Here is a 22,769-nt window from a genome sequence, read left to right as displayed (position 1 = left end):
GGTAAGGTCCTTTCTCTCAACATTGAAAAAACTGACCAAAACAAAGATACCATATTCTATTCACCTAGTCATTAGTTGATAAACATTCTGATTGCTTCCAATTTTAGATTATTGCGAATAATACTAAGAATCTTTTTTTTTTTGCTTATTAGTCATTCACTTATCTTCTTTAGTGAAATGTCCATTCAAATTTTTTTGCCCACTCCAAACTAAAAGATTTCATTTCTCATTGAGTTGTAAAAGGACATTATATTCTAGACCCCTGTCCCCTATCAGATATATAATTTGTAAATATTTTATCCTACACTGTGGTTTGGTTTGGTTTTTCCAATATCTCTTAAGGAATAAAGGTTATATGAAGTTTGACTTATTAATTCTTCCTTTTTGGGTCATGCTTTTAATTTTAATAAGAAATCCTTGCCTAAATTCAGGTCACAGCAAATTATCCCTAACTTTCTAAAAGTTTAAGCTTTACTTCCCACATTGTGAACTCTCACCCATTTTGAATTAATTTTTTGTGCATGGTGTAAGGCAAGATTCAAAGTTTTCTCTTGGTATATTGATATACAATTGTTCCAGCACCATTTGTTTCTTTCCACCACTGAAATGCCCTGGATAAAAATCAGTTTACATCAATGGGAGGGCTTATTTCTAGAATCTTTATCCTATTCCACAGATGAATGTTTAACTTCACACAATTTTACATTGTCTTTATTATTATATATTTATAGTAAGGTTTGAAATCAGCTAGTATAATTTCTCTAATTTTGAATCTTTTTAAAAATCATTCTGCCTTTCCATAGAAATTTTAGCACTAACTTGTTGGTTTCACTAGAGAAAACTGCTATGATTTTGGTATGATTTTTTGGCATGAAACTGGCAGAAGCTTAGCTAAGTTGGTCAAGAAAAAAAGAGAGACAATACACATCACCAAATCAGGAATGCAAGAGGGGATATCATTACTTTACCGAAATAATGCCAACATTTTAACAAAATGGAAAAGTTACTGAAATCATATTCATTAGCAAAACTGTTTCAAGAAGAAACAGAAAATCTGTTTAAACAAATGTATTTACTGAAGAAACTGAATTACAACCCATGAGACCAATAGAAACCTAATACGTCAAAGATTCATGCTATGATTTCTATAGCAAACAGAAAACTAACTTTAAAGATATATTTATTTACTGGCACATGTCATAAAGTCATTCTTTATGGCTGAGTAATACTCCATTGAGTATATATGCCACTCCATTCATCTGTTTAAGGGCATCTAGGTTGTTTCCATAGCTTAGCTGTTGTGAACTGTGGCTGCATCACTATAGTATGTTGATTTTAAATCCTTTGGATGTGTACCAAGGAGTGGGATAACAGGGTCAAATGGTGGTTCTTAGAGGTTGCTCCAGGGACAACATGCATCTGTAACTTATCAGATTAATACAGATAATTCTAATAAAATCAACTTTGCTACAACAGCTCAAATTCCTTCCCTTGCTTTATACACATACACATTCCTTCTCTTAATCTATAGACACACATATAAACATACATATATGTTCTGTCCTCTTCTCTTAATCACACACATATTCATGCAAACACACACAACCCCCTCCCACACACAGAGGCACACATGTCTTTCATATTTACCAACAAAACCCTTTTCAGTGTTCTTCATTCCTACCTGTATATTCCAGTTACCATTTCATGCCATCTCCTTTCAGCCTGAAGGACTTTTTCCAGCTCGTTCTTGTAGGGAATGTGTACTAGCAAAAGAAATCTTTTTTGTTCATCTGAGAATGTCTTTATTTCACTTTCATTTGGAAGCATAATTTTACTGAATAGAGAATGATTGATTGACAGTTTTTTTTTCTTTTTGCCTCATTATTTATGAGAACTCATCTAATCATCATATTTGTTCCGCTCTTCATGATGATCAGGTTTGTTGCTCTCAAGATTTTCTGTTTGTTTTTGTCTTTTCAAAGTTTGTCATGTGATTCTTTTCATTATTACCCTTTTTGGAATTTGTTGAGTTTCTTGGCTCCACAGATTCTTTCTTACTACGTTTAGAAAGTTCCAACAGTTATTTCTTAAAAAGAAATTTTTGTGGTCCCATTTTCCCTACCCTCTCTCTCCAGGACTGCCCTCAAGTGAATGTTGGTGCACTCTGTGGTCCATCATGTCTCGGAGGTCTGTTCATTTTTCTACAGTTTTTTGTCCTCAGTTTCCTTTAGATTAGGTAATTTCTATTGATTGTTCATCGAATTCACTGAGATTTTTCTTCTGCCATCTCAAACATACTGTTAAATTAAGCTATATAATTTCTAATTTCAGTTATTGGATTTTGTAATTATAGACTTCATTGGGTTCTTTATGATTTCTATTTTTTTCTATTAAGAATCCCTATTTAGGGCTGGGCTTGTGACTCAGTGGTAGACCGCTTGGCTCACGTGCATGAGGCATTCACTGGGTTTGATCCTCAGCACCACATAAAAATAAACAAATAAACAAAATAAAGGTATTTTAAAAAGAACCCCTATTTATTGTCATTGTCATTATATTTGTCTTTAGTTCCATGAGCAGAGTTTCCTTTAATTCTATGACTGTATTTTTATTAGTGCTCTGAAGTATTCACTTATCAAATCCAACATCTGGTCCTACTCAAGAGTTAGTTTCTATTCATTGCGTTTTCCCCGATGATGTTTCTTTGTATGTCTCAGGATTATTTGATCAAAACTGGTAATTTTTAGATAGTGTATTATATCAACCCACAAATCTGATTCATTTTTATTGCTTTCCTTTTAAAGTAACTTGCCTGGACTTATACTATGGACTCTTTCTCCCTATCATGTACAAATGCTGATTAGTTAGAGTTCTTACTTTTAAGTTTTGACCTGGCCTGAATCAAGTCATCTCTGCCCCTGAATAACTTAGTTGGACTAACATATGCACAGAAGTTGTGCTTAAACATCTCCAGTCTGCAGGGCTTCCATCTGTGTGTGGGCTGGAAAGCAATCTACAGCTTCAGCCAGTTTTCAAACATGCCTTGACTTTGCTTTCTGCTGGACTCAACCCCACTCTTACACATTTGCACAGTTTTCAAACGGGCTAGGGATAAGTTAGAGTTTATCTAACCATGTAGCTACTCTTATTTCTAGGGCATAAGATGTCACATTTCTGGCTAATACACCCTCACCTTAACTCAGACTGCAACTTCAGACCAGTAAAGATGCAGGTTGTTTTTGTTTGTTTCCTACCAACATTAACATTTTTAGCTGATATATCTGTGGGTGTTCATCTCCCCTTCCCCAATCAAGTCCCTCCCCTCTGGCAGCAAAGTGTTGTTTATTCCATCCAGGTCCATTATGGTAAAACTGCTGTTCTAACTAAGTTAAGGGGCTGGGGAGGACATAAGGATGGTAGTGGTTTCAGGGAAGAAAGCCTCAGATCTACTGTTCTTACCTTGAAGTGTAGCAATTTTTCAGAAATCAATGTTTCTCAATTTATTGTTAGCCTTTATTTGATTTCCAGAGGCTTGAAATCGTTATTTTGACAATTTTGTCCAGCTTGCTTGTACTTTGTGCAGGGAATTCAATACCATTGACACCACCAGATCCATTAGTGGCATATAATTTTGGAAGAACAAAACCATGCACTCCAGATACTTCACTTTTACTGAATGGATGTACGAGATATCCCTTGGAGTCCCTTTCTAAATCTATGATTTCACGGTTATATTCCCCTAACTGGAAACAGAAGGAATATGGCCCAGGCAACAGTGCCAGGCTGTTTCCAAATAATCTCTCTCCCTCTGACTCATCAGCACTCTTAGACTTTATTACTTTGCCTCTTATGTCACTGTCAATATGAATAAAAGAGCTGTTTGGATCTGTGTTCAAACATTACAAACAGAAAGTACTGTCCAAATCATGTCAAACTCTAAAAGAGGCTTAAGGATTGGAAGATACAGCAGTCTCTTTGGGGGAGAATAGGTTTTAAACATATTTTATGATTTTGGAAAAGTTTAAAATTGATTATGTGATTTAGAGAAGGGTTTTAAAGTGTGGGAAAAAAACAAACTTTTTTTAAAATTACCTTCAAAGGACTTTTGCTTAAGGATTAGATTGTTTTCCTTCTCTCTTTTCTTCTTATTAGTTTATATACTAATGTGTTCTTTCCTAAGAGAAAAAGTGACCCTAACAATCTAAGACCTGTCACACTATATAACCTTGACAAATTACTTTCCTTATACACCAGCAGATTTACTTAACCTTCCTTTTCTATGAGTGAAACATCATGAGATAAAGCAAAAGAGGAAGAGACAGAGAATATCTTGCTTTTCTGAGTCATCAGAACACAATTCATTGGTTTAAAATGGGTCAGACTTCTCGAGGATGGATAAGTGCCTTCATACTGGTACCAGCAAGGAGGTTTACCATGAATTTCTTTTTAGTAAAGGTCTACTTTTATCCTCCCTTACTGTCTCAAGGACATAGAAATGGAGTCTGCCTTTCTTGATAATGCAAACACTTTCTTTGCTTTGTTCAAGTTGTTCTCTGTAGTGTTGTTTTTCTCATGCTCCATTTTCTAAATTGCTATGATAGCATTCCCTCCTATTATTAAATAAAGCATGAAGAATATATTTTCGATGTAAGGAAGGGCACTTAAAAGACATTCAAATTTCAAAAGGCTTTGAATTTCTTGAAGGAGTACATTAGATGGGTATAGATCTATGGTTATTTTTAGTTTATGTACACCTGCTATTAGTCTTAGAATAGAAGGACATTCACTAACTAGATTCATGAAAGAGTACTAAAAACAATGCAGAAGGATTCCTTTCTCCAACCCCAAAATGCATACGGTGACACTATAACCACTAATCATGCCTGATAAATATCATCTCTTCCTTTCTGTAGCCCTCAAAATATATTCAGGTAGCATATTGGAAATTAATAGATATTCGCCAGTTGGTTTAATGACAATCAAAAGGGAGAAGTCCTGGTTAAATCAAAGTGAGGTGGATAGTATAAAACCTAAGGATGGTGTTGAACTACACACAGTTGATGACCACACTAGGACAAAATTAGGTCAGTCCTATATATTTTTAGATAACATCCAAAATTTTTAAAATGTCATCAATTTGTTTTACGTGAAAACAAAGAGAAAGACAGAGAAGCTTTTGCCAGGTCCTACACACAAAGACACTAGCCCAGCACCATTTGGGTTCCTAGATGTATTTGCTTTCCATCTTCATAGTATACATGGAGGACACAAGGTTCATTAAGAATGTCCCCTGGGGCCTGTCAATACAGTTCTTAAGATCATTTCCAAAATTTAAGAAGAGAAAGGAGTAGAGCCCTTAAATGGGAGGGAAATCCCCCCTTCCCCCTGTGGTAAGAATAAAACCCATGGTCTCACCTGATGGAAGAGAGGGCTGTGTATCATAGGGATGCCCAGCCCACTAAAGCACATGCCCAGGACCATGTCGTCAGGGGAATCAATGCTGTGGCATCGGCATTTGCTGGCAAGAAGTCTCCTGATGGCTTCTCGGCTGAAGACCATGCTAGTGGGAGCCAGAGCAGACAGAGAAGTGGGTTAGAGCAACTCCCCGGACCCCATCAATCTCAACAGAGAACTCTGCTTCAGAGCCACACTGCTGGGGAAGGCACGAGACGGGGATCAGCTGACTTCCATTTAGTAGTGACTCTGGGAAAATGTTTTTGTGCCTTCTGTGAAAAGCAAAATCACTTCTAAGAGATGTTTATCTACCTACTAGGTGACTTTAGGTGTATTTCTGCAAACTCACACTAGGTAATGTTCTTGTTTTAATATGACATTTGGAATATTAGAATAGTCCTGGAATTTCAAAATCCTCAGTGAGATGAATAACAAACTCTGCCAATGTTCCCATCAAAGAGATGGACTCAGAAACACTGAATCTTACTCACAGGTCATGGCTAACAAGGAGATAAAATATGATTGAAAAAATCATCATTGTACCAGCGATTCTATTTTACAGAAGCTTCTTTAAGGTGATGGAGGGAGAAATAGAGGAAAAAAAAAAAACCAGGCATCCTGGTGGAACTCAAGCCTCATTCCAGTCTTTCTGTGCTCTTGCTAAAATATTTTGAAATATCCCTTTCCAGCCTCCCTTGCCGTCTGAGTCCTGCTTTTGACAGACAACAATGGGCCCAATACTAGCAGAGACCATCTGCTCCTGGTTCTGGTCTCTGCAGCAGAGACAGGCAGCAGGGGCAGCTGCGTGCTCTGGAGATATGCAGGGTGCGAGTCCTTGGGCCTGGCTCTTATGCAAGGTGGTGATTCAACAGTGGCAACAGTTATAGCAATGCTGCAGAAATGGACCCAGCAAATAGTTTTCTCTGCTCCTCTGTTAGGGGCAATAGCAGTTTTCTACAGCTACTAATCTCTAGGGAAAACCACCAGCTCTCTTTTAGCCCTCTGGCCCATTCTAACAGTTTGGTACCAAGTTCCCACAATAAATTCTCTTCTTTTAAAAATATTGATGGGTTTCTGGTTTCCATTCTGGTCCTATAATAGTAATAAATCTTTTCAGATTCAGAATAGCCCCAAAGCTGACAGGTCTAAAGGGATTAATATGGTTCACAAGTTTATTCCCAATCACTGAAGACTTTCTCCAAGGCAAAACTATCTAAAATTCAAGCATACATTCCAAAGCCAAACATACGGCCTTGCACACATATAGTAGGCACTCAATAAAAGTTTGATGTAGCAAACAAGAGAGAACAAAGCTGCCTTTGCACAGATCTTCCCAGGGGAGGAAGAGTTCTGAGTCAGTCTGGTAGGAAGGGAAAAAAGGGACAGATTGGAATACAATCCGATTCAAAAATGGAGTTTCCACAGCAATCTGAGACCAGTACAATGCAGTTTCATATCTGAGACCAAGTACTGAGGAAGCAACCACACAGAACATTTGCCCCTTGCCCTTGCAAGATACCAGATGTCACAATGGCATGGGATTTACTCCAGATAACTGAAGTTCTTTATTTTAGATGGTACAGGGAAATACAAGTGTTTAGAAAGAAGAAATATTCAATCACACAGAAAGGTAAACTGCAACTTTGAAAACCCACCAGAAATGCCCTTTATCTTGGAAAGTCTACTGTCCACCAGTGAACACTTCCCAGGTCACATATCTTTGGGGCTGAGTCAAACACCTGTGCCAAGTCCCCCAGGTTGGCCTCAACCTACCCCACCCTGAAAAAATGGCCTGTGTGGGGGATGCGCTGACAGAACACAGTGAACAATGCTTTCTTTTTTAATTTTGCCAGCTCCTGGTAGGATGAGAAAGAAAAAGACAGCCTTTGATTCTGGTCCGCTCTCTGAAAAACAAGCTTCACAGGAAGATAAACTGTCAGCGTGAAATTTCCTATTAGTTTGTGCTTTTGCCTACTCACTCGGAACAGCCTCACATTAATTATTCACATCAGCTATGTGCACACGGGCCTTCAATAATATTGAATTATTAGTAAGCTCCTGAGTTCTTTCCAAGCCAAGTTGTCTCCCCAAAGGAGAAATTACCAATCATAGGATGGTAGAAAAGAACACGGGTCTGCTCTATCCACCACCTTTTAAATATTAAGAAGATGATAAAAAACTACAAGTTTAAGGGCTGGGGATGTGGCTCAAGAGTGCTTGCCTGACCCGCAGGAGGCCCTGGGTTCAATCCCCAGCCCTGGAGGGGGAAAAAAGGCAAGAAAAGCTGCAAGGTAAATGGTTCCATTGCCTTTACTACATAATCCATGAATTTTAAAAATGAGAAAAAATGAAACGGGAGGTGAGGGCTCACCCAAAAAACATCATGCCCGTAGATACAGAAGAGCACATACCGAAGATGACACGCATCAAGACCACACCTGTCTTCCAGCTCCAGCAGACCGGCAGGTCACGGATGTCTCTGGGTAACACTGCCTATGGCCTCTTCCAAGGGTGAAGTCATTTTTCCAAGAGGTTATGACCTCCCCAGGCACAGCTTCCTGCCCAAACTCATATATATATATATATATAAACAAACAAGTTCAAAAAAGAAAAGAGCCACTTGACTCATTTTCTCTAAATAGCCAAACTCCCACAGAGCAAACAAAGAAAGGAAAAAGGAGACACTTGCATTCAAACACTATAAAGGTCGTACCTTCCAAACACAGAACACACACACACTTCACTGCAGTCCACGCCTCTGACCTGCCCTGCCCTGCCATGCGGGGCCTGGGATGGGGAAGGGCGGTAAAGGGGGTCGGGCTCGAGGGTGTGATTGTCAAGAACGTACTTGTTGGTAACATAATTAACCAGAACTTCACACTGCAACCATTTATGTGTGTGTGTGTTTGTGTGTGTTGTGTGTGCATGAGAGAGAGAGAGAGAGAGAATAGAAATGAAACATTTCACAAGACAACACCCTTCAACATAGGATGCTCTCCGATACCATTTTATTCTATTCTGCTCTATATTTCATTATTTAAAAATGCTGTTACTATGAACAGATTTTCCTAACCACTGATCCTGACTTACTATTGCAAAAAAAAAGTACATTGGTTCTCCATCTAGAACATCAGTAAATCCTACTGTAGTGCTGGAGGAACTATATCACATTGTATAGGCAACTTTTGTCAAAGGTTGGCAGAAGAAGCAATCTCATGAAGAATGTTTCTGTATAAAAGTATAAAAGTACTTTAAAAACCCAAATATACCATGGGTCATGTTGCTTAGGTAAAACCCAAATGCCCGGTTTTCATGGTTTGTTTATCCATTTATTCACTGTACCTTGACAAAAACGAGCCCCTCTGCTCTGAAGTGGGGATATAATGAGAAATAAGACACAGGTGCTACCTGCAAATAATTCTTAATTTAAGTAGAAAATAGGAATGTAAATAGACAATTAAATGATAACGGTTTATATAATATGCTATGAAAGTACATTAGAAAGGCATTAAGCCCAGATTTCGGGGGCTAAGGTGGGCTACAGGCTTCTAGGAGTAGATAAATAACAGCTAGATTGAGTCCAAAAGAATGAGAAGTAATTAGGCAGACAGAAATCTGGAACTGTAGAGACCCACAGATGCCATATATGGTGGGGGAGGGGTGTGGGGAAGACAGTGTTCCTGAGAAAGAGCAATAAGTTCCGCATGAATTCTTCAGGACGAGAGCCAGGATGGCAATACATCTGCCAAGACCAGATGGGGCCTTGGGAGCCTTGGTCAGGTTTTGTCCTACAGGTGAGGGTGAAAGTTCTAGGTCCACTCAGGATATAAAAGGATGAAAGAGATTTTCACGCTGCGTTCATACATGGAAACATAAATAAAGTAAAAATCAGACTCATTTATGGAATTTTTGAAGAGAGCTGGACACGATGAAACTGATGAACAAATTTCTAGAGTGGAATCTCCACCAGATGAGCAGGGGCCAAGCAACTTTCAGGGGTGACCAGGGCCTGCAGGTGGAAGAGAGGCCCTGCTGGAACCTTTGGCCCGGCTGCAGAGGGTTCAGCAGCACCCAGATCTGCAGCTTAGGTGATCTCTAGGTGGTCAAAACTGAGGCCTCATCCAAGACCAGCTTGACTCTTGGTGAAATGTGATTGGTCATCTCCTTGTCTTAGATGCCAGATGTTAAAAAATGGTTCGTGTCTTTGGGGGAAGATAAGGTGAGGAGAAGCAGCTGATGGCTTGTGAGCAGGGGAGATAGATAGGATGAGATCTGCTTTTTAGAATGGGCTCTCTAACTACAGTGTGCATAACCAGGTGGGATGGATGAAGACAAGAATGAGGGAGAGCAGGAAGCCCGAGCAGAGATGATAGCAGCCATGATGGTGGAGGAGGTGGAGAGAAGTACTGAAGAGAGAGAGATTCAGGAGATAAACTGACACAACTCAGGAATGCAGTCCACAGCCAGAGAGTGGGAAAGAGCTGCCTTGCAGGCTCCAGGGTAGGAAATCGTACATTTTAGTACCTTCTCTGAGAGAGGGCCAGTGGAAAGGGGCCAGGTTAGGAGCTAATGTCATAAATGATGATTTCAGCATGGGAGGTGATGTGCCTGTGAATCACCAAGTGGAGGTGTCCTTTGGTAGGCGGATGTATGCATCAGGAGTGGGAGAGAATCCTGGGCTGGAGACAGGGATCTGGGTACATGGGGGCGGATAAAATCACTCTGGAAGAATGTAGAGGGAGAAGATAAGGGAAATTAGAAAAGATGGCTGAGAAAGACAGACTTTAAATGGACAGACAAAAAGAACTGAGAAGGTCTGACCAGAAAGACAGGAATGGAAAAGGTCCGGATGGTGCTCTGGAAAGCAAGAGAAAGAAGTGTTTCAAGTAAACTGTGAGATCTGTCAAAGGCTGCTCAGGGGCAAAAACAGATGAAGACTGGAAACGATTCATTTGATTTGACCACAGTGTGGTTCCATGAGACTTTGACAAGGTGGATTAGGCAGAAGGGTGAGTAAGGAGCTGAGGAAATGCAGGTAGCAAGAGTAGAGAATGCCCGCGAAGGGAATGAGGAAGATGTCTGGTGAGGGGAAGAGGTTACAAGGTAGGAAAACAAGAGGTGGCAGGAAATATCCACCAGCCAGGTAGGTAGAGGCTGAACACAGAAAAGGTTAAAGGGGCTACCTTGGTGGCCTATCAGAGCCTGTCACAGACAAGAGAAAGGGAGTAGATGCAATTATGCAATGTATCTGCCTCCTACATGGGATGTGCGGTGGGGCTCTCATCTATGCGTGGCCAGTGCTTGGCACATACTCAGCTAGTGGAGTGAATAAGCACCACTCCCCCCCAGGCATCATAAAAGACCACTCTGGTTAGGTAACATAAAGTGAGGTTTCAGAAGGTCTCAAGTGCTGGTCCCACAAATAACAGTTAAATCCAATAAGCAAGAAGGACAACGAAACCACGTGCTCTCAGAAATCACAAAAAAAGGCAATTCTTTATTAAGAGTATATGAATATTACTGAGCTACAAAATATATAAACCCATGTACAGACAGCAGGACCCTTCCAAAAGTGACAAGTTCTGGCTCAATGGATGTCATGCCCTCATCCTTAATTGGACCTAATACCTTACCCAGAAAGCTACACACATCACTTTGTGGCTGAAAACAGCTTAAACCCTTTTTTAACAAAAAGGTCAACCTTTCTTGCTAGTGCCTTCTGATAGGTGCAGGACACTACTTAAAGATCAGTGCTCCTGCTCAGGCTCAGTTATCCCACCACAGCAGACCTCACTCCATAACCATTCTGCATTCACCACTGAATGGGCTAGATCTAACCAGAACACCTGCAGTAAGACACTTGAGAACCTGCAGAAGAAACCTGCTGTGATATGGATAAGACTTTAATGCATCCTCTAAAGATTCATGTGTTGAAAGCTTGGTTCCCAGAGTCTCAGTGTTGAGAGAGAGTGAAATATTTAAGGGGTGGGGCCTGGTGGAAGGTGATTTGGTTACTAGGGCCACTGCCCCCAGAAGAGGCTAATTTTATTCTTAAGGGACCCTGTAGTTAGTTACCACAAGAGAGGATTATTATAAAAAGATCAAGCCTGACCCTTTAATCTCCTGTTTCCTGACTAAATATGTGATTTCTCCCTCTTACACATACTCCTGCCATGGCGCTATCCGCCATGTTGTGATATATCCAGAAGGGCCTCGCCAGTGCTGAGCAGGTGCGAGCACTATGGTTTTGGACTTCCAAAACTTAAACTAAATAAATATAAGTTACCCAGTCTCAGGTATTTTGTTAAAGTGAGAGGAAAAAAAATGGTAGGAGAGACATGTTCTAATCTAAGGGATTAAAAAATAGAAATAAAAGGTCCTAGTCTTTCAGAGATATATAATCACTGAATATAACGCTGCCCAGTGTATAGTGAACATTAAAAAAAAATCAGTTGAATGAATTTAAATGACTAGAGTGGAAGACAAGTTAACAGTCTCCCTAAGCACCCTAGTAGCAAAGACTATAGCAGTAATAGAAACAACTAACTGCTCAATTGATTTACCCATATAAATCAAATTAAAACCTTTCCCTATAAGAGATGAGGCAGGTGCTTCATTTAAAAAGATTGATTTTTTACTGTTATTTAAAACCTATAAATCCTACACAAATGTTATTTAATTGTCTAAGTTTCTATACTACTCTTTTTCTAAATGTGATTTATTAAGCATTGGATAATTTTAAAGTATAATGGCTTATTTTTTAAAATTAAAATCTATAAGTAATTTTTTTTAAACAGACAATCCAAAGTAACTGGCTGCCTAGAAGCACTAGTTATTATAGGGACATTTCTAGCAAGTACTTTGAAAAATATTTTCATATTGTCTCTTCAAGGGGTAAATTTTCTTTATTGTGGGTTCTTTTCATGTTCAGGTTTCACAAATATAATATTCACTTTCCTATTAGAGGAATAGCTACTATTTAAAGAGACTCGTATGTCAGTATAGATCCCAGTTCCACAGACCCTCCTCTGCCTTGTAGAAAGGGAAGTTCAGTCCTCTCTACCTGCAGGCTCCACGTTCATGGATCCAACTGATCATAAATCAAAATAATTTTTTTTTTAAATGCACCTGTACTGAACATGTAATATAAGGTAGGATAAAGGAAATGAGACAGGTAGACAGGACAAATAAAGGAAGAACAAGGAAATATAATTTTAATTTAAGATTCCTCATATCTTTCCAGGCCTGTCACTCCTTGAGCCTACCTCTCTCCCAGGCCTGTGACTCCCAAATTTTTTGGAAATCTACAAATCTTGAAGTTACTGAAAATTCACTCACTCATGATAATTACCTTGGGCACTGTTAACTAACCCACCAATAAACCAATTAAGCCAAGAGATATGATATATTAAGAAACCTATAACTGATCAGATAATGGAGACCACAGCAGTCTAACATCCTGAAAATGGCCAGACCATCATAAATTGTCTCTGAGCACCAGACTGACATGATCCCCATACACCTCCCCACAATCACCTCTTACCAAGTTTTCTTCCAAAGAAGAGACAGGGCGCCAAAAGTGCATCTCTCGCTCTGGATAGTCTGCATTCTCCCTTAAATATACATTTCTTTTCTAAATAAATCTCTGTTTCTCTGACTGAAGTGCTGAAATTCTTCTGCATAAGGAACCCACTGGAGCTGAATTAAGGTCTCCCAACTGGGAACCCCTCCAACCTCTTTGGGTGACATAGACATTTTTACTTGTCATTATTTTCTAAATAACACAATATAAGAACTATGTCCATGGCATTTACATAGTAATAGGTATTACAAGCAATCCAGAGGTTAAAGTATACAGTAGGATGTACATAGATTATATGCAAATACTACAACTTATATAAGGGACTTGAATATCCGTGCTGGGGTCCTGGACCCAAATCCCCCACGGACACTGAGAGTTGACTGTATTTGTAAAAAGCCATGCTTACACTTACCCTCCTCCTCCTGTGACATAGCTGTAGCCATCAGTGCCCAGGCCATATCCGTAGCGCTCTCCCAGGACTATGGGTTTACTGGAGTCATAGCAGCTAAGCAAGTGCCGGAGCCTGGAGATGCTGAGATGCCAGAGGGAACATAAGTAATAATTATTTAATTCATGTGTAGTCTCAAAATAAATATTTCCTAGTTCTTACATCTCCCTCTTATTGTTACATAGCTCTATATAAGGAAAATGCTGGGATGAAATTCAAGTGATTTATGGAATAAATGGATTACTAAAGACCCCTCCCCCCAAAAAAGAGAAATGTATGAACACTGTACATTACTGGAAGCAAAAGAGAAACTGAGAAACCAGATGCTTACTACCCAGTTTGAAGCAGCCCCTGCCAGGACCTGGCTGCCTCATGTGGGGGAGTAGGTGTCGGGTCAGTGGCCTGAGGTGGCCAGTGTGCTATAAACCTCACTTCCACCCATCCTACCTGCAGGTGAGTATGGACTAATCCTCACACCTTTTCAGGTGGACTTGGTTGTTTCTATTTTTTAAATCCTTAAATGTTCCAAAAAGAACTGTGAGGTATAAATGTGTTTGGGGACAGCTATGCCCAGCATGTGGCTGGAAGGTAAGGAAAGAATTGGGACAGTGAGGCTTTCCTGGAAATCCTCAGAGTATGACACACACCCACCAATACTCAGTAAGACCACCCCAGGGCATGAACTTTTGGTCTCTGTGCATCCCTTTAAATGCCCTTTGCCCCCATCAGTCTTTGTTCTGTGTCTAAACAACTCACAAAGGGCAGTGAGAATATCCATGAGCTGGACAGAACAATGCTTGCAACTACAGCTACTGTGAGGATGAAATAAAAAGATTTCCCAGAAAAATAAAAACTAGAAATCATTTTTTAATGTAGTGGCAAAGGTTGGTGAGAAGAAAGGCAAGTTTTCTCTTCTAAGAACTTCCATCACTTAGAGATGCCTTATAAAGTCTTCCTACTGTTGCATCTGGAGATTTTGAGGTCCCACATCACCAGGTCATAGCATTCCTTAAGATATTAATCCTTAAAACCAGTTTCCATGGTCAATAACTTTGCAAAAATTTCTAATGGGCCAAACTTTGGCATGTGTCTCAGCCTGTGATTCATGAGCATCATGAATCTCCAAGAGGTGGGTTGATATGAAGCGTTTCTCTAAATCTCTAACTGTGAAAGCTTTTCCCACAAGCAGTGTTAACTTGAGCACACCAGTTTTCTAAAGACTAATTTCTCTTCTCTGTAAGGGGATGGGGTAGTGATAATGAGGTAGAACAAAAAGATAAAAAGGAGACAAAAGGAAGACGAGGATACTGTAATTTTAATTTAATTTTAATACTCCCCTAGCCAATTGTTCTCCAGGCCTGTCACTCCTGACCTTAAAGTTACTGAAAATCCACCCACTTATGAACACTGCCCTGTGCACTATTAATGAGCCCACTCACCCATGTATTTTTAGACTAGATTGAGCAAGGGAAGAGAGGAAACCTATATATTGGGTACTTTCCCCACACTAACTATTGATCAAATAATGAAGAAGATACAACCAAGGATCGCACAAAGTTTCCTTTAAAGAGAAAGCCAGAGACCCCAAAAGGCCGCTTTTCAGTCTTCAGACAGCCTGCACTTTCTTTGAATATGTACTCCTTGCTTTCCCAGTAAATCTCTGTTGATGCCTCTATCTGACACATCTTAAAATTCCTTTCTGAGTCATTTGTCAAGGACCCCATCATCTGGAGTTGAGGTTTCCCTTTGCTGGTATCTATCTCCTTGGACCCCCTCCAGTAACTAGTGGAGAGGTACAAAAGAGATACCTTTTCCATCCATACTCATGCATCCTTCAGAAATGCTCCAGCTGATAAAGTTGAAGGTGAAAGCGAAGAAAATATTGAACGTATATTAAAAAAAAAAAATCTCCTGCAAGTGCTGGTGCTCAAAGGGTCTATAAGTCTGCAGACTAGGTTTACATTCTGTCTGAAGGTCAAGGCTTCTGAAAATGCTGGCAGTTTCTGAGTGACCTGAGAACACCATCTCTGGACACTATGCTATATTCAATATACATGTTAAACATGCTAAACACCTAATTTGAAATCAGTCTTCAAGTCATCTGATAAATAGCTCCACAGAGAAAGGCAAATAAGCATGCTGATACTATTCAGTGATGGAGAATATACTCATAAAGATCTGTAAGGAAATTGTAGCCTTTTGTTTGTAAAAAAGGTTCTGCAAAAACCCAGAGCTTTCTAGGGCAAATTTATGTCTACTTCTGGACCTGAAAAAAAGAAAAAAGCTTTGTGATATTTATTTCTCTTTTTCCTGCATATTGTGAAACTGTCTATTTAAACCGAAACCTTCAATTTCTTCAATTGTAAGGTTAAAATAACGGGAATTTAACATCTCTGGGTTTCTTTTCTTTATAACACTATTTCCATATTCACAATATTACTTGAAAGCCGAAGGATCACAAATGGAATCTGATAATTATCACATACTTCATATTCGCTACAAAGTGGAAATGTGGATAAAGCAGATAGATCTCCAATTCTATCTATGGAGATTTGGCTACTGATCCAGGAAAAGAACTTCATTTAACAATCTGTTCCCATTTCAGGCAGTTTTGAGGCACAGAAATGAAGAAAAACAGCATGGAGATGCGTGATCAGAGTTACACTGATGCTTCTTAGTAGCGTAGACAGATTTTAACTGTTAAATATTGATCTTGAAAATAAAGAGGATGTTCCACCCTGACCTATTATGGTATTTATTTTTGAACTTTTTCCTTGGGAATAATTTTAAGATTGCAGAAAAGTTACAAGACTGGGACAAAGAATTCCTATATCCCTTACCCAGACTTAACCAGTGCTTAACACTTACCCTATCGGTTTTATCATTCTATGGATTCTGCAGGTGTATACCCTCCCACAACACATACATGTTGATTATATGTACATGCATATTTCCCTCTTCTGAAATATTAGAGAACAAGTTGTATATATCATGCTCCTTTCCTCCAATATACATCCACGCATATTTCCTAAGAATGGTAAAAGCGAGCAACTTCAGGAAAATTAACATAGGTACAATGAGTTATTGAAAGAGTTAAACTTCTACCTGCTATATGTCCCAGATAGTCCACTCCTATGCATTTTAGCTGAAAAGAAGGCGGGTGTCTATATGGACTTGTACAGAAATATAGACAGAAGCCTTAGTTATAATGACTCAAAACTGAACCACTGACACAGTGCTTCTACTAAGCCAATCACTAGTCTAATTTTACAATTAACTCAGTAATGTCATGTATAGCATCAGAATGAAATCCAGGATCCCTTATTGTATGTATTAATCATTTCACTTTAATCTTCTTTAATATAGAACCAGCTCCATAGCTATGCTTTGTCTTTTGAAACATTGGTAGTTTTCAATGCTACAAGCCCCTCACCTTTCCTCAAACAGAACCATTCGCATGTTGGGCTTGTCGGATGTTTCGCAGCCCAGTCACAGTATAACATGAGTGACTCTGTGTGTGTGTGGCACAGATGTGTCCATCTGCCCATCCTTGGTAAGACTTACTTGATCATCCAAGTAAGGCACTGTCTGGTTGCCCCATGGGACAGTATCTATATTTCCCCTGCCATTACTAGGCATCTCTGTGTAGAAACTTTAACATAGACAAATATCCCAGTCCTCATCAAAACGGGCTCTAGTTTTGCATTAGCGATTCTTGCCTGAATCAAACTTCACTATGATGGTTACTAAGTGATGACTTTTCCAACACCACCCCTCCCTGCACCTTTATCGACCAGAACTCACTGTCATCCTGCGAGCAAGAGCCCACCTTCTCTCCATTTATGTACATATGTATGTATTTATTATAAGGATGGACTCATGATTTTTAATTCTAATAGCTCATAATTCATTACTGTCTTCAATTACACTGATGCTTTACATGTCCCAGATTTAGCCAATGGAACCCATTCAAGCTGCCTCTGTGTCCTCATAACATGTTCTTTTCTTCCTCGTCCTCTTTGCCACCCAGCCCCCAACTTCTTTCTCCTAGCACCTCCTGGCTTTCTAATATAAAAAGATATCCCTGAATGAATTTTGTGCCTGCCTTGCCTTGGCCCTGGCATTTGCCATCTCTCCGAGAAGCCCTGATTCCTTTGAGTGAGGAAAGCCGTACTACTAACTCTAGGCAATAGTGTCTCAATACTCTGGAGTATCTTTGCTTCTAGCCTCTTGCAGAAGAAAAAGCCAGGAAACATATATGTGAACACACACACACACACACACAAAATTCAGAAATCGTGAGTTCTTACAAAAATTATAAATTCTTTCAATTTCAGGCCCTTCCCATACAGCTTTCCCTTGACCTCCTCTGTTCTTTATTCATATTCTCTTCCATACTTAGAAAACTGGCTCCCCAAAATATCAACATCTATTCAAGTCTATACTATACCTAAAATAATTTCAGAATTGCTTTGCCCACACCACTTCCAAAATCAGACCTATACTAAAAAATCAGGATTTGTTTGTAGTTCCTCCCTTCTTCTCATTCTTGACTGAAGGTATATATTTAAATACTATCTTCAAAAATTACTTGCATTAGTTATATTTTTTCATTCTTAGCGTGATTATATTGTCACATGAAGTACAGTTGGGTCCAGTTTGTTTTCATTTTCGCCCCATCCTTGTTGATTTTTTTTTCTATCTAAGTTAACTAATTTCTAAATGTGTAACATATTAGCATGCTTCCCCAAAGTCAACACTAAATTATCCTATGATCCAGGAATGCCACTTCTCATTATACACCCCAAAGAATTGAGACCAGGGTCTTGAAGAGCCACCTACACACTCAAATTCATAGCAGCATTATTCCCAAAAGCTCAACTGTGCAAGTAACCTGAGCATCCGTCAGCAGATGGACAGAGAAGCAGAACATGATACATCCATTCAATGAAATATCATTCAGCCTTAAAAAGGGAAAAAATTGAACAATGTGCTCCAACACAGATGAGCTTTGAGGATATTACACTAAGTGAAATAAACAACTCGAAAAAAGACAAACACCTAGGATTCTAATAATTCTTATTAAAATTTCATTGTAATTTGTTTACTTTGGACTGTTTTATAATTTAGCTATAATTGCTGATATGAATTTGCCTTCTATTTCTTTCTTGAGTGTATTAAATTCTAGTTTCCTCTCTTCTCTGTTTTGTCCTTTTTTTAAAAAATTTTGCATTCATGGCATTTTTTCATGTCTCCGAATACGTATTGATCTTCCACAAGTCAAAGCTCCGTGTTCTGTGACAACAGAAAGACTACTTCTGTGGCTGTTGTTTTTCATGGAGAAGAGGGGTTGGCCCTGAATCCTGCAGATTACTCAGTCTCAGGACTTAGGACAATAATCATTGTTACCAAGGATGATATCAGAGTTTTGAAAGGAACAGTAACAAGGTTCAAATTGATCATATGGCAACATTTCCAGTGGAGTGGTAAAGACTGGGGACCTAAGTGACGCAGCTATGGGTACAATAACTGCTATCTGAGATGTTATTGAAGAGGACATCCCTCTTGCAGTGTTAGAGGCACTACTGCTCTGCTTTGGGGCTTGGGTTCACTGAGCTTCTTGGATTTGTGGGTTTATGATTTTCATCAAATTTGGGAAATATTTCCTTAAATGTATGTTGTTTCCCTTTTCTCGGGGGACTCCAAATGCATTTGAAACTGTCCCACTGATGCTCTGTTCATTTTCTTATATTTTACTTTTGTGTTTCATTCATTTTGGATACTTATTACTGCAATGCTTCTAAGTTCACCATTTTCTTCTGTACTGTTTTGAATTTCACCACTGTCCTCCACAATGCCTAATTTGCTGTTAATCCAATCCAGTGGGTTTTTGCACACCAGACCATGTAATTCTCAGCTATAGAAGGTGAAAGACTAGAAGATTATTTCAGACTTATTTATACCTACATCTCTTCTTTCTTTTTCAGATTTGCTAAGTGGGACTAGAGTGGTGTTTGGTCTAGGGTTAACTAGTCCTTGCTATTGAAGCTAGACTCTCCTGTGTACTCTACCCAATACTCTGCCAATCGTGGACTTTCCAGTGTGGCTGGTGGCAACGGGCCCCAAGCCCAGCCCCTTTGGGCATCTACCACAACTCCCTCCTCCCTCTAATTACTCTGAAAGCTTCCTTAGACCATCTTCAGTGCTCTCTCCTCTCTGGTGCTCTGTCCTAAAAACTCTAACAACTTTGTCTCCTGAGTCTCTCAGCCCCTTCTCTTCAACCAAGAGTCTGTAGGTTCCTGCTGCCCTCTCATTAAGTAGTGGCTTGGAACACTCCAAAGGCACCACAGCTTTCAAATATGGATATATGTAGAATTTAAAGCACTTGGGATGAGAACAACTCCTTACCTAATTAATGTATCATCATCCACAATGAGGAGCCATGGTATTTTGTTCCGATTGTGATTCAGAAATCTTTCTAAAATGGCAAATGTTTTTCCACAATGACCTGGGAAAGGTAAGAAGAAAACTTACAATGCATTATTTTCTCTAACCTAGGTAAATTCATTTTTTAAAAGTTTTTAGTCTGAAACTCTCATAAGTAATTACAAGCTTGGATGTTACCATGGATCTTAAAAATTGGACATTTTCCTAGAAAGCAGCATTCTCTAATTTTCACAGACATAGAGAACAAGGAAAAACTTCAGAGGCCACAAAGTCTAAGCCAGTCATTTCACACATGAGAAAATGAAAATGGAAAGTGGGAGAGCTTAGGGGAATTACATGAGGTCACACAGATAATTTGCAGCAGAAAATTAGTACCTTCAGTCCAGACAAATAAGAAAGTTTTCAATCTCACAGCAATTACAGGCTGCAATTTTTTTGTTTTATTCATAAAAGGAGGTGGGGGACCAAAATAATATGGAGGGGGGGAAACACTAGATTAACAGTCAGATGGACAAAAAGCATCTTATAATGAGGTGGCCAAATGTCTACTTTCCTTTTTTAAAAAAATAAGAATTTTTTAACTAGAAAACCTGCCATCTGAAGAGAAAAAGCAGGTATATTTCCAACGCTTTGCTAATCAAAATACTAAAAAATAACATAGAGCTTACTCTACAGCTAACAGTGCAGAACAGGGACAGGAGCTACTCAGAGAGGCACACGAGATGTGAACTGGACCATTGGCTTAAAAAGATGGAGGCTGTCTGTGGGAAGATGACAAGTTAACTTTGCATGTCCCATATGTCCGGGCTGCACTGTGGCAGAATGAAAGACCTAGTGCTCAGCTCTATTGGAACGGACGTGCACTGGATCACAGCAATGGAACAGACCCAAAATAGACTGCAAGGTCCTTGTCTGTACTACAGAGTCTTTAATTTGAGGAACCAGACTGCATCTGTGGGTATAGATATTGGCTGTTAGAATAAGAAGAAAAAAAAAAAAGAAAAAACAAACTGACAAGAAGTAAAAATTTCAGTACTTAAAAATGTCTTATCTTTATCCTTATTTGCTATATTTCAGAATAAGGATTGGATTTAAGGGGAAGAGTAAGAAGGAAGCTCTCACCTCTCTCTGTATTGGGAATTCCCAAATCCACGGTGGGGATGGAACTTTCCGCATAGTCACTGTAGTACTCGATGAGGCTCGCCTGTCCCTCCCAAGTCAGCTTTATGATGGGTACTGAAAAAAAACAGAGGTGACAGTCACTGGCACAGTAATAATGGGAAGCTTGAAAACTCAAAATGGCAGCAGGATCACCTGCGAAGGACAAAGGTGACTTCCTCCTCTACAGGTGTCCCAGGGCCCTGAGAAGTCCCAGCACTGTTCACTGCTAACTGCACACAACCAAAACCCTCTTCTTAGAGCATTTTCAACGTCCCCTAGAACCAAGCAGTTCTCATTTCCTGTGATAAATGCACTTACTTCCCTACAATGACCAATTTTCTAGTCTAATACTACTCTTGTGTTTCAGAGAATTTTAACTAATGTCTCTCTTTTCCCAATAGCTTAGTCTACCTACAAATGGATTTTTAAAATGTGTTGTGGGCAGGTAGGAAACAGAAATGCTTTTAAGGACTGGAATATTCACTGTGGTTCTCGTTGAGATGCAAATTTGACCCTCTTACAATGGAGCATGGGAGGACCCTGTCAAGCCGTGCATGTCCCCACACAAGACACCACCAGGATCCCTCAACCCCAGAGAAAGCACGGCCTTGCCTCTGAGAAGCTGTATGTGGTGACTTATATTAGTGTCACACTTTTGAAAAACATGAGAGAAATAAAATTGAGAGTCACTGAAGACTTTAAAATTCTTGTTGATAACAAATTGTTTTTCTATACCACAATAAATACAAACAATGGAAAACTTTCCTGGAGTTTTGTATTTTAGGTTTAGATGCTCAACAGTAGTGGTCTGCATATCTTATGTGTAAACTGATCCCTAGTTTACATTAATTCACCTGGCTGACTATCCAAGTAATTATTCTCTTCAAAAAAATTTTTTTTAAATTACTATCTGAGCATCTCTGAACCTTGAGAAGGGGTTTCTGCTGTTGTTTTTGTTTTTGTTGGTACTGGGATTGAACCCAGGCACACTTAACCACTGAGCCACATCCCTGGTCCTTTCCTTTTCTTTCTTTTTTTTTTTTTTTTAAGATAGGGTCTCACTAAGTTGCTGAGGCTGGCCTCAAACTTGCAATCCTCCTGCCTCAGCTTCTGAGCTGCTGGGATTACATGCGTGTGCCACCAAATCCAGCTCTGTTGTTGTTTTAACAGATTTTAGACCATGTTAATTTAAGATCTTTAACTAATGAAGCAAATCTTCACTTGCTTTTTTTTTTTTTTTTTTTTTTTTGGTACCAGGGATTGAACTCAGGAGCACTTGACCACTGAGCCACATCCCACATCCCTAGCCCCCCACTTTTTTATTTTTGTATTTTATTTAGAGACAAAGTCTCACTGAGTTGCTTAGCTCCTCTCTTTTTGCTGAGGCTGGCTTTGAACTCATGATCCTCCTGTCTCAGCCTCCCAAGCCACTGGGATTACAGGTGTGGCTTATGCACATCCAGCTTCACTTCCTTTTTTGAGACTTTATCAGATCTTACCTCTTTTCCTTTTACCCAACCCAAATTAAAGCCCATTATATGCAAAAACTCTCAGTGCAATGTAAAATTTAAATGTTTAGTTATGGAAATCAGCAAATGCAGAGCCCAGCTTAGACAACATTTATATACAAAATATAAAAGTGTGTTCTTTAAAATCCACTATCCACCAACTTTTGTG

General features: G+C 39.3%; 1 protein-coding gene across 1 annotated transcript in view; it reads right to left on the bottom strand.

The window, feature by feature from the left end:
- Nucleotides 1-22,769, bottom strand: part of B3GLCT (beta 3-glucosyltransferase) — a 110,048-nt gene that overhangs the window by 6,765 nt on the left and 80,514 nt on the right. Inside the window, exons 11-14 of the mRNA XM_081280432.1 lie at nt 21,054-21,167; nt 19,893-19,992; nt 13,449-13,568; nt 5,416-5,560 (exon numbers count right to left, since the gene is read on the bottom strand). Of these exons, the coding sequence (XP_081136558.1) occupies nt 5,416-5,560; nt 13,449-13,568; nt 19,893-19,992; nt 21,054-21,167 (479 nt within the window). The remainder of the gene's footprint in view (nt 1-5,415; nt 5,561-13,448; nt 13,569-19,892; nt 19,993-21,053; nt 21,168-22,769) is intronic.

This window comes from Spermophilus citellus (genome assembly GCF_964194105.1).
Source record: "Spermophilus citellus genome assembly, chromosome: 1".
Taxonomy (NCBI): Eukaryota; Metazoa; Chordata; class Mammalia; order Rodentia; family Sciuridae; genus Spermophilus; species Spermophilus citellus.
Note: the sequence above shows the minus strand (reverse complement) of the source record. Positions and strands in the feature narration are given on the sequence as shown.